General features: G+C 34.3%; 1 protein-coding gene across 2 annotated transcripts in view; it reads right to left on the bottom strand.

Moving 5' to 3' along the window:
- Positions 1–1,182: 1,182 nt before the first annotated feature.
- Positions 1,183–18,144, bottom strand: part of LOC119085909 — a 122,387-nt gene continuing 105,425 nt past the window's right edge. For both annotated transcript variants that reach the window (XM_037196459.1, XM_037196467.1), the window contains exons 3-6: positions 5,787–5,878; positions 5,611–5,721; positions 2,018–2,314; positions 1,183–1,763 (exon numbers count right to left, since the gene is read on the bottom strand). In XM_037196459.1, the coding sequence (XP_037052354.1) occupies positions 1,398–1,763; positions 2,018–2,314; positions 5,611–5,721; positions 5,787–5,878 (866 nt within the window). In that variant the 3' untranslated portion in view covers positions 1,183–1,397. The remainder of the gene's footprint in view (positions 1,764–2,017; positions 2,315–5,610; positions 5,722–5,786; positions 5,879–18,144) is intronic.

Raw genomic sequence — 18,144 nt, 5'->3', positions numbered from 1 at the left:
ACATAGGGCATGCAACAAACCAGAATTCATTGGATGCTGTTACGTAAACCATTAATTCAGAAACAACTTAATGATGATAAAAGCAAACTCACAAGTGGGTTTTTTGAACAACAAGCTTCGGTAACTGTTTTCCGACGAGTGTAGTTGTATACCTTGCTTTCGCCTAAAATATACAAAATCTACACTTGTCAAAAAAGTTACCGAATCTAACAATATACGGGTCGGGGATTTTCGAAACAGTACCCGACTCTTATCGCGCCCGAGTTAAATTTTGGAAACCCAATAACCCTCTCAAACTGACTTACATTTTTGACATCCGAGAGCCCTAAAACCCGATTAAATTTTGTGTTAGAATACCCAACCAGACGATGGTCTTACAGATTGGGTAAATATGTGAAGCTAGGAATTGTGGGACACATTCCCAGAAAAGTAGTTTCTTCGCAGTTTTCCTACTTCAAAATTTTATTGAAACCCGAACCGACCCGAACCCAATCCGCATCAAATTTTTGCAACACGATAACCCAAAACCGGTTAAAATTAAATCAGGTCGGGTCGGGGTTTTTTTAAGGAGTTCGGCTCAAAAAACACACTTGTAAATTTGCTTTTATCACAAAATTGTTACTTCATGTAATGGATTTCTTTCGCAGCATCCAATGTAATCTACAATTCACTTTGTATTCCGTTACAATTTGATGTAATTTTCGCAATTACATATTTCAATGATGCAGGTTTTCCATTCTAATTGGAATAGAATTTTAATGTCAATCCATGCTGTGTGTGTCTTTTTTAAATAACAATTCGTTTAACGTTCATTATTATTATCATTAATATCAACCAACGATTTTTAAATATTTATTTATTTATGAAAGCATTTTAATTATTCAATTTTTTGTGTTTTTATTTCATTTTCGTTTGGGTTTGTATTTTTTTTTTTTCAATTTACGTCACATTAAATTGTCATATTAATTAATCCATTTATATCACTCAAATAAAAGGCGTAAATAAAAAACAAAAATGTATACTTTCGGTCGCGCTTACAATTTATTATCAATTTTTCAAGCTCTACCAAAATCCTTATATCCAGATTAATGGATTTTGTGTGATTAAAGTGGCTTTTCATTATTATTCGAATCGTTTTTTATTATCATTCCGTTGTTTTTCTGCCTGTTGTTTCTCTTTTATTATAGGGAATATATAATGGATGCAATTTCAGTTATGGGAATTACAACAGTCGTTTTACGCTTCATAAACAATTTAATTCGGAATTTTTAATATTTTAATTTTCTTGTTTCATTTATAATGTTTAATCTAAAAACTTTTTCCTTTCTTTTCTTTTATGACTTTTATTTACAGTAAGACAATCAGTAATTGATTGACAAATACAACCAAAAACACGCCTATGACACTAAGAATATAATAAACCATAATATCGCTAACCGAAATAAATAGTATCTGACGCTGAATAAAAAAATAGCGCTACCTGTTAAACCGGAATACTCGGGATCGCCACGCTTCGAACCGCCACGCTGGTCAATAGTCGGACTCACTTTGCCGCCATTTATCCAAAAATTGTCGTCCATCACTTGCAGTTCCACTTCGGCCGCTCCACGATAAACCGTGTAAATATTCGTTTCGCATCGTACCACCAACTTTCGGTTGGACGAGACAATTTGATTGTCCACTAGAATGATAAGCTCGGACCAGGCTTCCTTCGATTCCCATGAATGTCCTTGGCCAATGTCGCGCAGTCCCGAATGCGTTGACTGGAAATTGATTTGGATTTTTATTAGACCACAGCTTTTTAGAACCCCCCGCTCGAGCAAGTTAATATCGAGCCAACGCGTACTTCAAGCAAAAGTGCCTCAATTGACAGCTGTCAAATAGAGTACTTTTTTTATGTCAAAATTTGTATGTTCATTACTGAGAATTATTCATGCTTGAAGTGCGCTGATTGAGCTGGTGGTATTGTTATTGAATTGACAAATTAAAATGATTTTCGAAATGCCACATGTCTTACCGGGTATCGAATTCCGTTAACAATCCAGGTAAAATTGACCGACGGATATGATGGGCCCGATACGCAGCTCGTTTTGAATGTTTCGCCGAATGCCACGATGCGTTTACTATCTGGTGCCGGCATTCCATAGACGGTCATCACGGGCTCCGAATCGGGTAGTTCAGCGACGAGTAGATTTGCGCCTTGTGTTTCTGTGTGGAATAATGGTGCGTCTGCCGATACCTCGCATTGATAATGTCCGGATTGACTTCGGGATACTGATTTCAATGTGACAGTGTTTTCGCCAGATTTGAGAAGCTGAATCAATAATTGTAAATGAGCAAAAAATTTTGCGATTCCAAATTCTGTCGTTATAAATGTCCTACTCCACTTTGGTTCCCTCATTCACGGTTCCCACTGTTTCAAAACTTTGCTTTATTATTGCACTACATGATACGAAAAGCATTTATTCTAAGCAACGGCTGTTTTTTAGATAAAAGTTTCCCAGTTTTTCCAGATTTTCCCTAATTTTCTCAAAAATTACTTTTCATTTACTGATTCTACGACTTTTACTAAAATGAGACCAGATCCCAAATCGTAGAAAATCCAAATTGATGCCAAATGGAAGTGATAAAACTAAAAAAATAATAATTTATGTGTAACAGCCTGTCGTCCGAGTCAACTCAAATTTTAGGTTTTCTACTTGTCTGGCACCGGCACGACAGGCTCTTCAATAAAAAAATTATTTTTTTCCAAATTTTATTCTTCTGGCACCAACTAACCAACACCTTCATTTTGACAACCATATTTTTCGTATCGAATATTGCAATAATATGGCACTGCCGTGGCCTACGAGCGATTCGAAGTGACCAGTGGTCTTTATATGATTTCAGAATTAACCCTTTATTGTTGCGTGGAGCCAAAGCACCACACCAAGCATAGTAATAGGATAACAATAGGTTGTACGTTTTGACAGTGTTTCATGAAAATTTATATTTTTTTCACTGTCACAAGGTCATGCGATTAGAGTAACTAACTACTCTTTGACTCAAGCAATATTCTACTATCATGCTTTATGGGGGGGGTCCGAAATTGGAAATTGAAAATGCTATAATGCTGTTCCTTGATTGTGAAAGAACTTTTTAAACAAAAGCACAAATTATGGCTGAAATATTTGATCTATAAATCAGCGGGCTATTGTTATTGAGTTGTCCACTTACAATGGTTCAGGACTATCCGATTTTATTCTTAATTTTGAATTGTCCTGACAATGCACACACACAGAATGATTATTTCATTTCAATAAACGAAACTAAACAGCTCGAGCTCGGATTCATTCACATTTCATCATTCAGCCGCGCCGTGTGTGTTTTTAATGTTTGCCATAAATATCCCGCTACCATTCATCTAATACTGTAATTGTATACCTTCTCGTTTTAGTTAATAAAAGCTTTTTTGTTCCAACAATTCGGCCCTCGTTGCTGCTTTACGATGAATTGAAGATAATCCAAAATATTCTTCCATTAGAGATTTACGAAACAAAACGGGTGTTAAAGCAGTAATGGTTCGCTTATTTTAAAACTTTCCAGTTCCACTTAAACTACAATCCGCTACTACATACAGTGCAATCGTATCATTGAATGTGATACTCTCTCGTTGTTACATTATACGTGTATTTTCGAGCACTATAATCATGATAACAAAGTTGAAAGAAGCTCAACGAACTCCACTTTTCTATGGGCTCCACATTGTTAATGAAAATGGGAAATGTATCTACAACTTTTCTATGAATATTCATAAAATGCGATTCAAATGACTCCAAAATTTAATAGCAACAAGGGAGTCAGAATGTCAGGAGATTCTCTTTTTTTACATTTAAAATTGGTGCATGGTTTATATATATAATGTGAACGATACAATGTAATAACTTTGGAATGCTGTTATAGCAACAAACAACCAAAAAAAAAGCTCAAAAGAGATTATTATTATGAAAAAACTTTTTTTTTTAACGAATGCTACATGGACCAGTTAGTCTATATGAGTAGACCCAGAGTTTTTTTTCGGATTGAAAGTTTTTTTTTCTGTTAAACAAAAATTGAATAAAATAATTTTCGTAGGTACCTATACGGTCTGTTGTTCTTTAGAAGTTTTATTCTATTTTTAAGCCACAAAGTCACCATTCCGCCGCACTACAACTTTTTTTCCCCCGTCGTCGTGAATTATGCAAATTCAGTACACAGGATGGCGAATTTAATTACAGGAAGTTTTTTAATAAATGCAGGATGAATAAACATGATTTTTAAATTGTATGAATTCTTCATTCAACTTTGACGAGTTAGTTTTGTTCGGGTACGTGAATCATTTACATTCGTAGAACATGACAGACACAATCGCGAACATATCAAAGTTTTGTACTTGAGATTGGAATCATTATTTCAAACAGTAATCGACTGAAATCATTATTTCTAAACAGCGTATCGACTTCAGAAAATCATTAGTAAATCATAGGAAAGAATTTTTTTTAAATCCATAACCTGTTTTGTACGCGAATTGCTGTTATTTCAAGTTATTTATGTTAAGTTAACCTGGAGAAGGATTACGGCATCAATTCCTTTATTCTATGTCAAGTCTACCGATACAGAACGATTCACTCCTTCACTGACAGATGTCGCTGCCGGTGTCAACAGAAAAATAATTAATTTTTTGCTCGACGGACCTCAAGATTCCGAAACAGTAATTAGTTTTTTAATCGGCGATATATCCGCCTGGCGATGAGGGTTTGAAAAAACGTTTGCTATTGCTTCATCATGTCCTTTCGTAACAAGGCTGTATACTTTGGGGAGGTCACGCAGATACAGATACGCGGGTTACACCACAGTTGATGATAAAATGGCCGATTTCATACAAAAATTCACCTACTCTGATGATTCTCGTCGTCTTGATGATGTGGTGAATTTTTTTACATGTAAAATCATCAGAAGTGGTGTGTTCCCGCGTATCTAATAAAATGGCGGTCTGCGTGACCTCCCCAAAGTATACAGCCTTGCTTTCGTAAGACTCTCATCGCCAAGCCGATATAGGGCCAATTTAAAAACTAATTACTGTTCCACAGTCCTGAGGTTATGTGCTATACGATGGCAATTTATTTGACTAAAATCCGTCGAGTAAAAAATTAATTATTTTTCTGATGACATTGGCTTTGTCAGTGAAAAAGTGAATCGCGCTCCATCAGGTATATTGAGAAAAGAGAACTGATGGCGTAATCCATCTCCTGTTTCAATTTCGTAAACTTTTGACATTTCGCCCATACATTAAATGTCAAAATGTTACGAAATTGACTTACTTACTAACTTTTCGAACCATAATGGCTTACCCCTTATGGTTAGTAAAGTTAGTGAGTGTGGCGATTTCGTATTGACATAAAATATATGGGAGAAAGATCAAACGTTCACTTACGAAGTTTACGTACTATTTCTGGTTTACCCCTATTGTATGTAATTACTTGATGTGAAAATATGAAGTGCAGTTACAAAGATGTATTTGCTGAAATTCACTGGACTTCTTAGCTCAAAAGTGAGTACCTTTTTAGCGAAACAAAAACAAAAAGCACTTACGTCAACTATAACACCAGATATCGGAAATACACGTGATGGTGGAGATTCTTTCGGTACATAGCGATAAAATTCCTCCTGATCGAAATACCATCGCACCGAATATAGAGCCGCCTATATTAATCGAATTGATTATGGTTGTCGGTGGGTGTAATTGATTAAAATTGATTTTCACTTACATTTTCCAGGTCGTAATGGCAAGATATTATGACTGTATCACCGGAGGCAACCGCTTCGGGTACGTTGATTTTCAGGTCCTTCAGGGACATTGCTGAAAATAGAGAAATAGTTTATGTACAGTGTCATTCATTAAGGCATTAAGGGACAATTTTTGGAAAAACATTTTTTGCAAAACCTTTTTGTCTGCAAATTTTGCCAAATAAAGTTAGAGAATTAATTGCAGTTTCAGAAACCATTTCGAATATCTCTCCATATATCTCTCTCTAAGGGTCTGGACATTCCACCTGAATGCCTTCGTCTAGCTGTTATCATTTACATTCCTCTACCGCTAAACCGAATACCAGTGGTGCCGATAGTTTCATTCACCACTCTCATTCAACATTCATGGCCGAATTGGATAGTCAGTACACAAATTTAATCTAAAAATAACCACAGTATGCACGCTGCAGCAATGGTATTCCTTGTATCACTATACGTGATAATTCACATGTGGTGCACCTCGAACATAATAATTAGTTACATACCAAATATTAGGATTTAGTGTATCTTATTGTGGTGAATACCGAAAGCATATTGCAACATAATAGAGAACGTCAGATCTTTCGCCACTAAATGCAAAGACGGTAACACTAACGCTAAATGTATGAAAGGTGGACTGTCATCTAAAAAATAATTAAATTTTGACATCACCAATTTTGAGCAAACATAATGTCAGTGTGTAGTGCAACATATCAACTCTCCAATTTAGTAAGTAGTTTTTCTATGGAACCTATATCTGCTGTGCGATAAGACTTCATTTTTTGCTCATTTTATGCGTCATGATTTCAAAGCCTTATCGCTCAGCAGATATGCGTCCGATTGAAATAGTAATTTGTTTACCAACATACACGCATGAAAAACGTTGTGTTCACCTCTCGGAGAAATAAGAAATTCCAACTCGAGCGAAATTACACAAACATCGCTTTGCCGTTATTCTCCACGAAACGAAAACATCGATTTGCCATACCATTTTCGAAAACTTAAACAAAGTGACAGCTCGAATGAGAAAAGTTCTCTTTTCTCCTCACGGGAAAGAAAGTGCTGCACGTTTCTCACTAGAAATGTCATTCGACCAGTCATTAAGAAAATGCACTTTTCTCATGGCATATTGGCATGTAACGCGTGAATGAAAGTACTATTACATGACTAGGGGGAAAAATGAAAAGTAGAGTTTTTGTCTAAATTGTGTTGACCCGCGGTGTAGCCGAGTCATGAAAAGTACGATTTTCGAGGCAAGTATAGCATGAACAAATAATTACTTTACCGGAGCCCTGAGATCATACCCTACACACGCGCAATATGTATTATCAAAATCCGTCAAGTCAAAATTTATTATTTTAGATGATTTTAGATTTATACCCTTAACTTTTAGCGTTCCCGTCTTTGCATTTAACGTCCAAAAATCTGACATTCTCTAATATGTGACCAGCATGTAGTACATTTCGTAGGTGTAGTTCCAAGTGAGAATTGTACATTGTTCATGTGTAACGCTTTTACACACAGAGTGATCATCATTCCGTATTTTCTATTAATTTCATCCATGTTCGCTGACGCCAAGAAGATTTTCCTCCAACAGGAAAATGTTGTTAATTTTTCGTGAGCACCTAACGTTAGTCACATCTGTTTACAAGGAGTTGGTTTCCAATTCACTGAATTACATTTAACGTATATATATATATATATATATATATATATATGGTGGTAGTCTGAGGATGTGTAGCATAATAGTAAGGAGACAATCCGAATTCCATAAATAAATCCGTTTTTAATATCAATTTAAAATACTGACATTAAGGTCCTAACATTATCGTAACACCGATGTCGATTTAAAAAATGGAATTGCTACAGGAAAAACTGTCAGCTATATTCCCATTGAATTCAATCGAATGCCACATTTATTTATGATAGTAATAAACACAGAATTTATGGTAGATTTTGCCTGTTTCATTTTCTTCATTTCCAGTCTAATGTAAAAGGAAAAGTTTTTTTTTGGGGGTGAAGACGAAAGAAAGAAGGAAGAAAAAAAAAAACAATCCAACAATATAATATAATGAACGTCCAATCAATGTTTTCATTTCGAATGTCTCTCGATACGTTTTTCTTTTTTTTTTCAGTTAGTAAATAATATACGATTCGATATCATAAACATTCTCGCACAATATTGAAAATATAAAGATTTTTTTATGACTCCGATCATAAAAACAATAAATCTGAGGCGTTGTTTTTCCTAATAAATATTTCCTTGTATTCTTTAGTTTCCCTTTTGTGTTGCGTTTTTTTCGCCGTGAATTTTTTGTTGTTGTTGTTTTGTTTAAATTGCTCACGCTATCCGAAGTCTAATTGAATATTCCGGTCACGATGTTCTTCAGTAAGCATTGCACGTTTTCATAAAAAGAAACTTTCTTTTTACATGCATTTTGTTGAAGAATGGTCATAGGAATAGATGACAGATCTGTACGTTGTTGTTCTCTTTCGGTTGATGTAAATTTGATCTAGGTTAAATAACTTTCTCATTCCATATCAACTGTGTCCAGATTTGTTTATCAAGATTATTACTAAACGAATACGAAGGAGTAAGTGGTTTTATATGACTGTCTGCCTTCTAAAGCACACAAATGGTTTTACCGAAATTATTGTAGTAAGAACAAACTAAAGTCCGACACACATTATATGGTCACCGACCCACACCTGTGGCAAAAAGAAATCTGCTGCTACATCATTCAACATTCGTTCAAAGAAGAAAAAAAACCAATATCTCAGAAAATTACCATAAAATGTTTGTTGGTGGCCAATAAAATTATTGATTTTATTTCCACTCTGTTTCGTAAGTGTCTCAGGTTCGTTATTATCTTTTAAAACGGACTCTACGGAAACTGTGTCACAGATCCAATCGCAATCAATTTTAGAATTGTCTCTCCGAAATGAATCACATTTTTTATCGAATTGTAACATGGTATCAGTTATTAGGATGGATCGATCAAAAATTATTCAAAACTATTTGAACCAAAGATTTACACTCAAGATGATCAACAGCGCATCCTTGTCACGTTCCAAGTATAATTTCAAACAACGAAGTCCTTCCAATTAGGTAGGATCATTCCACACGAAGTGGAACCATCATTATTTCACTGAAAATTAAATAATGAGTATCGACTACTTTCTGGAGAAACAGTGAGTTTATGAAGAAATATCTATTACTCAACTCAACAGTATTACTCTCTAGTATGTCTCATGTCAATAGAGTGTTATGATGAAATATAGTGTTCAAAGAGAATGTCAAAAAGAGTGTTCACCCATCGAGCTCAGTTAAATTAACTGGTTTTTTCCTAGTTAACAGGACTTTTACATACAAATTTTGACGTATCACCCAACGGAACCAGTTAATTTTTCTCTCTTTTACGCTCTTTGAACACTGTATAGAAGAAGATATTTTGACAAGTCTTCTCGCTCTCTACGTACCACGTTGAAAGAGAAACAAATACTTTGACAAGTACCCCAAGGCAAGTTATAATAACTAGTCTTCGGTTTTCTCGCTCTGATCATAACAGTCTATATGTAGATCTTTGTATCTCGATGTGTAAAATCCGCCATTTTCGTAATTTTTTATGGGGGGCTGTTCGTTTCGAAGTTTAAACTCAATAGCGCAGTGTTTAAGTCGAGACTTTACATTGAATTATTGAATTGTCAGTTGTGGGTTCGAAACTCAACTGCAACACAAATAATTCGCTTCATCAGGTTGTTGTCCACAATAATGGCATATAATTGAATCGGTTAGGTTGTGTCTTGGATTTAGTAACGTCTCTTTGTGTTATATGTAATTTACTTCGTTGGTAATGTCATTCAGCCAGTTGGGCGTTGTTTTTTTCTTCAATTTTTTAAAACCATTTGTCCATATGCTAGTACGATTGAGACAGTGGCAACAGTTGTTCAGGTATTTGTAGATTGTCGAGACAATTTTAGTATATAATAGGGAGTCCTTGAGCGAATTTTAACATGAGTTTCTTATATTCCTTCAATCAGGGAAGATACCTTCCATTCGCCGTAGGTAAACGCTAGAACTCCAGCGATATAATTATATCTGAAAATTATTTATCACACTACACAAGGCGTGTACATCACTTGAAAAGGACCACACTGGCAGCACTGACAAGTATTTCCATTAGTGTATGTCAGTGCTGTCAGCGAGGTCCTCTCAACATGAACCTCCTTCTATCTTGTATTATTTTGATCGATGCACCCTATCACACACATTGAGCAAAAAAATATTGTTTTACAAAGTTACATGGAAATTGGCAAGGTCGTAAATAAATTAGTCGCGGTTGTTGGTTTATAACTTATTACCATCGGTACAGTATCGGATATATTAAAACAACAATAGGCTATAAATTCGCCCCTTATAATCAGAAATGTTGCTCATAAATATATGTTACTCGGGTGACTGTGTATTTCCATATAAGGTAAGCGAGGGTATAGCTGACCGTGCAGGTGTACCTGACCAGCTACATTATTTATCAGTTTTGGAAAATAATTACAAATGAAAATACGCAAATTAACGTTACAATTAATCTTTAGAGCCTAAAGATTAATTTTTTCATGAAAATAATGCGATTATTATGTTTACTTATTTGATAAAACCATAAAATGAAACCAGTGCACCATCTCAGTACAAAGTTGCACATTTCTTAAGAAAATCGTAAGATCGGTGTGGTCTAATTTAAGGTTTTTATTGACAAAAGAATTATTAATGGACAAAGTTTTGGTGTTTTTAGGTAGTAAATAGTTCGACAATTAATATGATTAACAAAAATAGCGTCTAAAAGTTAATATTTGATTAATTACATGGTGGTCAAAACATTGCATCAAAAATATGCCATGTTTGTGTCGTTGACCGCACCAAATTCCGTACATTTTTCTTCATGTGACAAATTCACCTTCCATGTGCATTGTTGTGTACAAAATGATGTGATTAAAATTCATTGATATTTTGTGTTTTTGTGAGTTTTTATCATTGAAATTGGTTAATATCAGTGAATTAAGAGTGAAAATGTGTCGAATAATGCGAAATTATTGCGAAAAATGTGAAAAATGTCTTAATTTTGTAGCGGTCAACTACTGCAACAAGACTGGTCAGGTATAAAAACATCCGTTTTTTAGTGGTCAGCTACTGCATCAAAAACAGTGCTTCAGTAAAATCAGTTTTTTACAATAAAAATTAATTAATTGTCAATGTTTCTGATATTCTACGGAATGGGAACAGATCAAATTAAATTCTGACGAAGGAAAAACTTAGCTTCATCGAAATCATCCTGAGATACAGATGACCAAAGTTGAAAAATTGCTTAGCCGGTCAGCTACTACCTCACTTACCTTACTACAAAGTAGTGAAAGGAATAAAAACGAGCGAAGAAAAAAAAAACATTCAACAAAACACACATAAAATACACAATATTGTCTACTCAACATCGCCTATATTTTGTAAATGATAAAAGAAGTTGTTTTATACAAATCCAACGATCTTCGATCATGTAAAAGAATGAATTTCACCAACTAACCAACCAACAACAACCAGCATCTTGAGAGAAAAATACGTAAAATTCTCCTATGTAAGCAATAAAGGATATTATTTTTCTTTCGATGTTTTGTCACATCCATATGTGCAAAAATTCTATTTTTCCAGTCGGAAACTGTGTCGCTATTTCATCAATATATCGGTAATTCTATAGTGAACCATGTTAAAGGCGTTCAGCAAACTCTTTAAATTTGTTACATGAAATGGAGAAACCTCGTTTTGCGTTCAGCAAATTCTTGAAATTTGTTACATAAATAAACAATCGGTTCAGTTCGAATCACTTTATTTATTTTGAATTTTAATTTCGGCTGGACACCACCCAACGAATAATTTTTTAGTTAATCTAAATTAATTCATTTTGCAGAAAAAATTAATTTAATTCAAGTTAAATTAAGAAATTGAAATTGCGAATATTGGCGAATGTTGGTATGGTATATCATAATTAATTTAATTTAAACGCTACACCGGTACACATACGGTTCTGATATGTAAAATCAATTTGATAAAAACAAAATTCTCTCAAAATGGTACATCGGTATACCGCATTTCGATTTTAGAGAGTGTTATTGCCGGTACCACGTTACATTTTGTCGATTGGTATATAGAATTCGCCATATATATACTATGAATGCGTTCAGCATTTTTCCTTTCGCCGCTATTTTATAGGTATATCGTTTATATACAAATGTATATGGATGTTACATACGTTATATCTGTCTGTCTAAAAAACATTGTATTTCGTTAAGATAGAACATATATTTGGTGGGAAAATATGGGAATGTAAACAGGCAAATTTAGTTAGTTTGAAGTTCAGTCAAGCATGCGGCGTGATGTTTTTATCGGAAAATACGAACCAGGAGCAGGGGTTGGATTTTATTTTATTTTTTCGATCAAAAAATATCATTTGAATAATGCTAAATGAATTTTCGATATGAATATAAATTGAATTCGTTTAAAATATTTACGAAATGACATTGGAAGATGACAAAATGGGGTGCGTCATAAAAATAATGATGACCGGATAGTGATCACATGGAAAAGTAAATAAACGAGGTGAATATAAGTATGTCATCACTCCCTCATCGCAAGATTAAGAATATATCTTTTAACGAGTTACCATTGTACCGATTTTATGAGTCCGATCATTTGGCATCACTGAGGTAATTTTACGATTTACCTCAGTGATTTGAAAGGGACTTGGGTAGCAACACTGAGGTAATTTTACTTCAGTGATGCCAGCTAGTTCCCTTCCGAATGACTAATATTTACAGTCCACGGGATGCATTTATATGAGAATGCATTATTATGTGAAAGTATGTTTTATTTTACTGAAATGAATTACATCACAGCGAGAGCATATTCAGTCTTAGGATTAATCAAGAGAAACTGCCGGAGAATTTTTATTATATATGCGCTCAAAAGTGTGCATTGTTCGATCTGCATTGGAACATGAAAGTATTGCTTGGAACCGAAACTATGATGTTTACAATAAAAGGACTGAATCTGTTCAAAAACAATTTCTTTGTTCATTACTAAAAATCAACGGACAACCGAAGATGCAACGGAACGTACGGAAGTACAGGAACTTCATCAGTAAATAACATTTGCCGGATATTTAATTCCCTTCAACACGAGACAACATTTTCTTTGTCGAGATCAGATAAAAATGAGTTTGAGCACAGCTCTGCTCCAGGATCAGCGCTATGGGTTGAAAAATTGGCAGTTTTCTCCTCACTTTTTTTTCTGCTATTTTGGTAATGATTTATTTAGTTGGGTTTGCAACTTGTTGAAGTCAAGTAAATAATCAAACAAATGGAAGGGTAGAAGGTCACACTACGAAAATTGCTTGTTAACAAAAGGGTTACGCGTCAATAAATAAAACCATTCAAGAATCTTATGATGTAGAGATCATAAGCAAAAGTACAGTAACATTTATATAAATAATTCCATGCGATGTATGTGCAGCATTACTGTAAAAAAAAGCACAATTCGATGCATAGCTAATGCTAAGGGTAAGTTACAAAGATCAAGTGAACTGTAATGAAATTAATTAGGAACTTAGCGTAATTCCAACGTATGGTTTCAAATTTCGATAATCAAACACGTGAAATATAGTATCTTATGAGTTAATAACAACTTATTCAAAATTTAAGCTTCAATGATTCATCTCCCTCAACGGTTGATTATGTTGTTAGTACCATCATTATTTCTAGTACAAAATGCATGAGCGAGTTTCCTGGAAATTTCCAGTGCTTATATACTACAGAAACTGCTCGCATCGTCTCTCAATTTTCTAATTGAATGAACGAGCAATTTTAATGTGGCAAACCTTATTTTTACCTCATTTCATTCATAACTTTTTCCTTTTTTGTTATTTATTTATTTATATATTTCACATAATACACAGCCGGTGTACGTTCAGCCCGCACTGAAGGTTATAATTATATTTGTTTCTTAGTTCCTCTACAATTTTCCAACAAATCAAATTCAATTACTATGAAGTTATTTGCTTTTGTTGGCTTTCATGGTTCACTCTCCGCTTGTTTTTCGTTGGAATAATTTTTTAATAGGTTTTTTTCTCGTCGTTGAATCAATTTACATTTTTAAACTGCGACCGTTTCCATTCACTTTACATGTTTCTCCAGTATTTTCGTTTGTTCCGTTTAATTTGATATTCCATGCTATGCAATGACTGTTACAGCGCTTGCTAACTGAACTAAATAAACAGTGTAACAAATACGGACATCGGGAAATCAGTATTTTAATGGCGTCGTTTTCTATGGTAAACGTATCTTTTCCGAAGTATGTCATCATCCCCGTCACCACAAATAGTGCTCGATCAGCGCTTTACACTGGATGCCCACATAAAAAGAGATGACTCGCGTCTATTCATCCGCATGTAATATTTGATCCATTGGCATTAGTTTCTGTCTACAGGCCACAAATATCTTATCACGAAGTACCAATATAATAACAGCCACGTTTCCAACATTTTGCATCCGACAAGAATTACATAATGTTGAAAATTGATATAGATACACGTAAAATGTTTACAACACCACTCAACATCGCGTATAGAGGAAGGCGAAAAAATAAAGAATCGAAAAGACATTATTCTCCGATGTGTCGTTATGGCAGATCTATTCCAATATGAATACAAATCAGTTAGATTTTTGTACGAAAAGAAATTTTCTCATTTCAAATTCACGATATTCGCTTTTCTTTCGGTTGAATATTTTAATGTGCATATTCCGCACAATTCATATTATTCAAATCGATTTCTTATTCAGAGTTTCTTTTCCACTTTTTTTCCCTTGCTTAATGCATAAGCTGTACGAGCAATGATAGAGGCACGAACGAAAGCGTTTTTTCCATATAAAATCCAGAATTTTCTTAATTTAATTTCCATTGGACATGTCTGGTGGATGGCTCTCGAAATTAAAGTTAAAAATGAATGCAACATTTTTTGAATTTGAAATTGTATAGAAACCATTTCATGAAAAATATGTTTTCAAAACCAGACATGAAATCTTCCAAGAAATTGAATTTTATTTATAAACGAGACAAACAATGTGATAGAAATATTTTTCTGTCACTAATACTTCGATTGCATATAATTTTATCGATCAACGTAAACTCGAAGATATAACATACATGGGAGGGAGAGGCGATAAAATGACAAGAGATAAGTACGAACTTTCGTATTTCTACTCTAAGGAGTAGTTGATTACGTCATTGTTTGGAACTTTCTATTTTGTCACTAGTTCCAAAACAACTGATGATGCATTCTACGGCTGAGCGCAAGCATGTTACCAGTACCAAGAAAATATTTTTTAAAGAAAATGTTAGTAAACAGAAATTACGGCACAAAGTAGCGGATAATTCTTATTTTTTCTTATTTTTAAAATTTCGTTAAAAAGTCCAGTGCCATATCTGCTAATGAGCCAAGGAGTGCCAGGTCCACCCTGGGATTCCAAATAACCTTTTTTGCTTCATTTACCCATACAAAATGGTATTTTTCCTAAAGCATGCCTCTTCGCATAAGTTAGGAACAACGTTTTGTTTATAATATTTCGACACTAGATAAACTAATACTTTTTCCAGCTTTGAGCCCACCCTGAAATTCCTGCCTTTAGCTGCGGTCCGTTAAAGTCAACATCTGTTACTTCTGACCCAAAGTTTTTTTTTGTTTATTTATACATTTTCTTGATAAAATGTTTGTTTTCACGGAAAATGATATAAGTTTTGGAAGTATGTACAGTGATTTTTGTCACATTCCCCTTTTAAGGTTTTTGAATGATTTCAGTAGTTTTGAAACCATTATCGTATAAATTCCTACATCCGAAGATACTTTCACTCATTGCCATTACCTTTTGAGGAAACTTCTATGTGGAAACCACCTCAATAATCCCAAAATTTCAGATAGTAAGAAAAAATCTGAAAATTCAACCAAAACTCTAAAAATCTCGAACTGAGTGAAAAATTACATGAACCAACCTACTACCACCTTAATAATCCCAAAAAGGAAAACAAAAGTACTCAAAACCAGAAAATTTTACAAAGGGAAGTGGTGGTGGAGGATTTTTTTTCGCCAATATTCTTCAATTGACCTGAAGGGTGTAGTTCCTACAAAAAACCCTTGCAATACCAATGTTTTTTGTCACTAGCCATATTCCCAGCAGTGGCTCCTCAGGATGATGATCTAGAAAAACCACCCATACCGGGGAAGAATTTGTTGCCATATTTTGGGTGATCCAGTGATCCATGAGATTAATAACAGAATACTAACATTAACACCGAAGTCTTATAAACCTGTCACAGACGGCAAGCATGTTAACAGTTTTACTATTCAAACTATTACTTCAAAATTGATCGAAGATTTTCAGAGTTTGATTTCACAAATCTTTTACTTCATTTGTTTTGAACATGATTTTTGCTATATTAAACCTCATCAGTTAGAGCTTGTCGTTTATTCTTACTGTCGTTGACAGTATGACAGCCGTCTGTAACAGGTTAACTCGAATGGTCTATATATCGCATCGAGAAATCGCTTCAAGCGAGCTTGAGCGATGAAATGATTTTTTCGTACAATTTCTATTAAAAACTCAAATTCAATTTGTTGCCTTCGTTCCAATTAGACCAAATGAAATTATAAAACAAAAAATTTCGACGAAACATCGTTCGTTGTGCTAATGATGGCAGATCAAATTAATAATAACTGTGTCATCTCGTCCCATATTTCTGTTACATCGTTACAAGCAATGAAATCAAAGAACTCAAATCAAAATCATATTATAAATTAAGCTCTAATAGCTTCGCAAAATGTGGCAGTGTGGCACACACAGTCACTTCAGATTATATACGATTCATCTGCGATAAATGACAAACTCTATGGACCAAAAAGACGTTCTCATTAAATCAACACGGAAACATCTTAGCAAACATTTATCAAGGATATATAATGGCTATATGATGATAATGATGACTGTCGTTGGTGATAGTGTGTATTTGTACCATTGTTTTTGTGTTCTGTCAGCAAAATAACATGTCGGTTGAACTATTTGGTAAATTCTGACACAAATCGTTCTGTACAAGATAGAGGGAAAAGACCAGAGTTGTCATCTTTAAGAATAGGGATAGAACAATAAAACCCTCTTTTGCAGGAATTTACTGCTAAAATATACAGTTGACGAAATATTTTTATCGTCTGGTTCAGCGTATGGTAGACTTATGTCTATTACAAGAGAAGATGTTTGTGCCAGCAAAAGAGAAGGCAGTTCGGTTTTTTTTTAAATTTTACAAAGGAATACTTCTCAGTTGTGTGGGATACGACGATATGAAATGGTATAAATTAAATATATTCCGTGTGGGTTACAAATATTCAATATACTAAACGCTGCATTAATTAACGGGGTAGCGTCGTTTGATGTAAATTGATCAACTGGAAAAATATTTAAGAAATTCTTCGATTAAGTACCGAACAGAATATAAAGGGAAATTGTTTTTTTTTAAACAAAGACTTGCCTGGAACTTTTGGGATGATTGAGGTGGCATGTGGCATGGAAGGTTGATTCCCACAAAGCAATTGCATCCAATGATAATGCAATGAGTGACAGTATCTTAAGATGTAGCAATTTCTACAAAGAATGCTTTCAAAACTACTGATATCAAACAAAAATCATTAAAAATGGAAACATGTCGTAAATCTTTGCACATACTTCCTAAACAAGGTGAAAACAAACTTTTAATCAATAAAATATTTTTTTTGATACCAACATTGAAAAATGATACTTTCGCCCCGCATATGAGGGGCGAAAGTAAAAAAATGCATCCCACGGGGAGAAAGTACTTAACGAAGAGCGAACGCAACTGAACGAACAGCGAAAGTGACTGACGTCACAGAAAATGAGAGAAATGAGTCGAGTTGTCAACAAAATCCGCTCATACTATGCAGAATACTTTGATCAAAATTGTAAAACACTGTGCGCCAGTGTTCTTATTGAAATTAGCATACAAAGTTGATACTTTTTGTTACTGAATGATTTGTTAGTTATATCTTAATTTTTGTGTGTGTTATTGTTGTGATGGCTAAATTATTAAATTTTTCATATACCAGGGGCTGCCGCCCCCTGGACCCCCGCATTTTCTGGCTAAATGCCTTTTTATTTCAACATTTTGTTGCGATGTTTGTTATACGTATCATTTTTCAATGTTGGTATCAAAAAAAATGGTATGAACGACTCGGGGCA

This window comes from Bradysia coprophila, chromosome II, assembly GCF_014529535.1.
Source record: "Bradysia coprophila strain Holo2 chromosome II, BU_Bcop_v1, whole genome shotgun sequence".
NCBI classification, from domain to species: domain Eukaryota; kingdom Metazoa; phylum Arthropoda; class Insecta; order Diptera; family Sciaridae; genus Bradysia; species Bradysia coprophila.
This window is presented reverse-complemented; position numbering and strand designations above follow the sequence as displayed.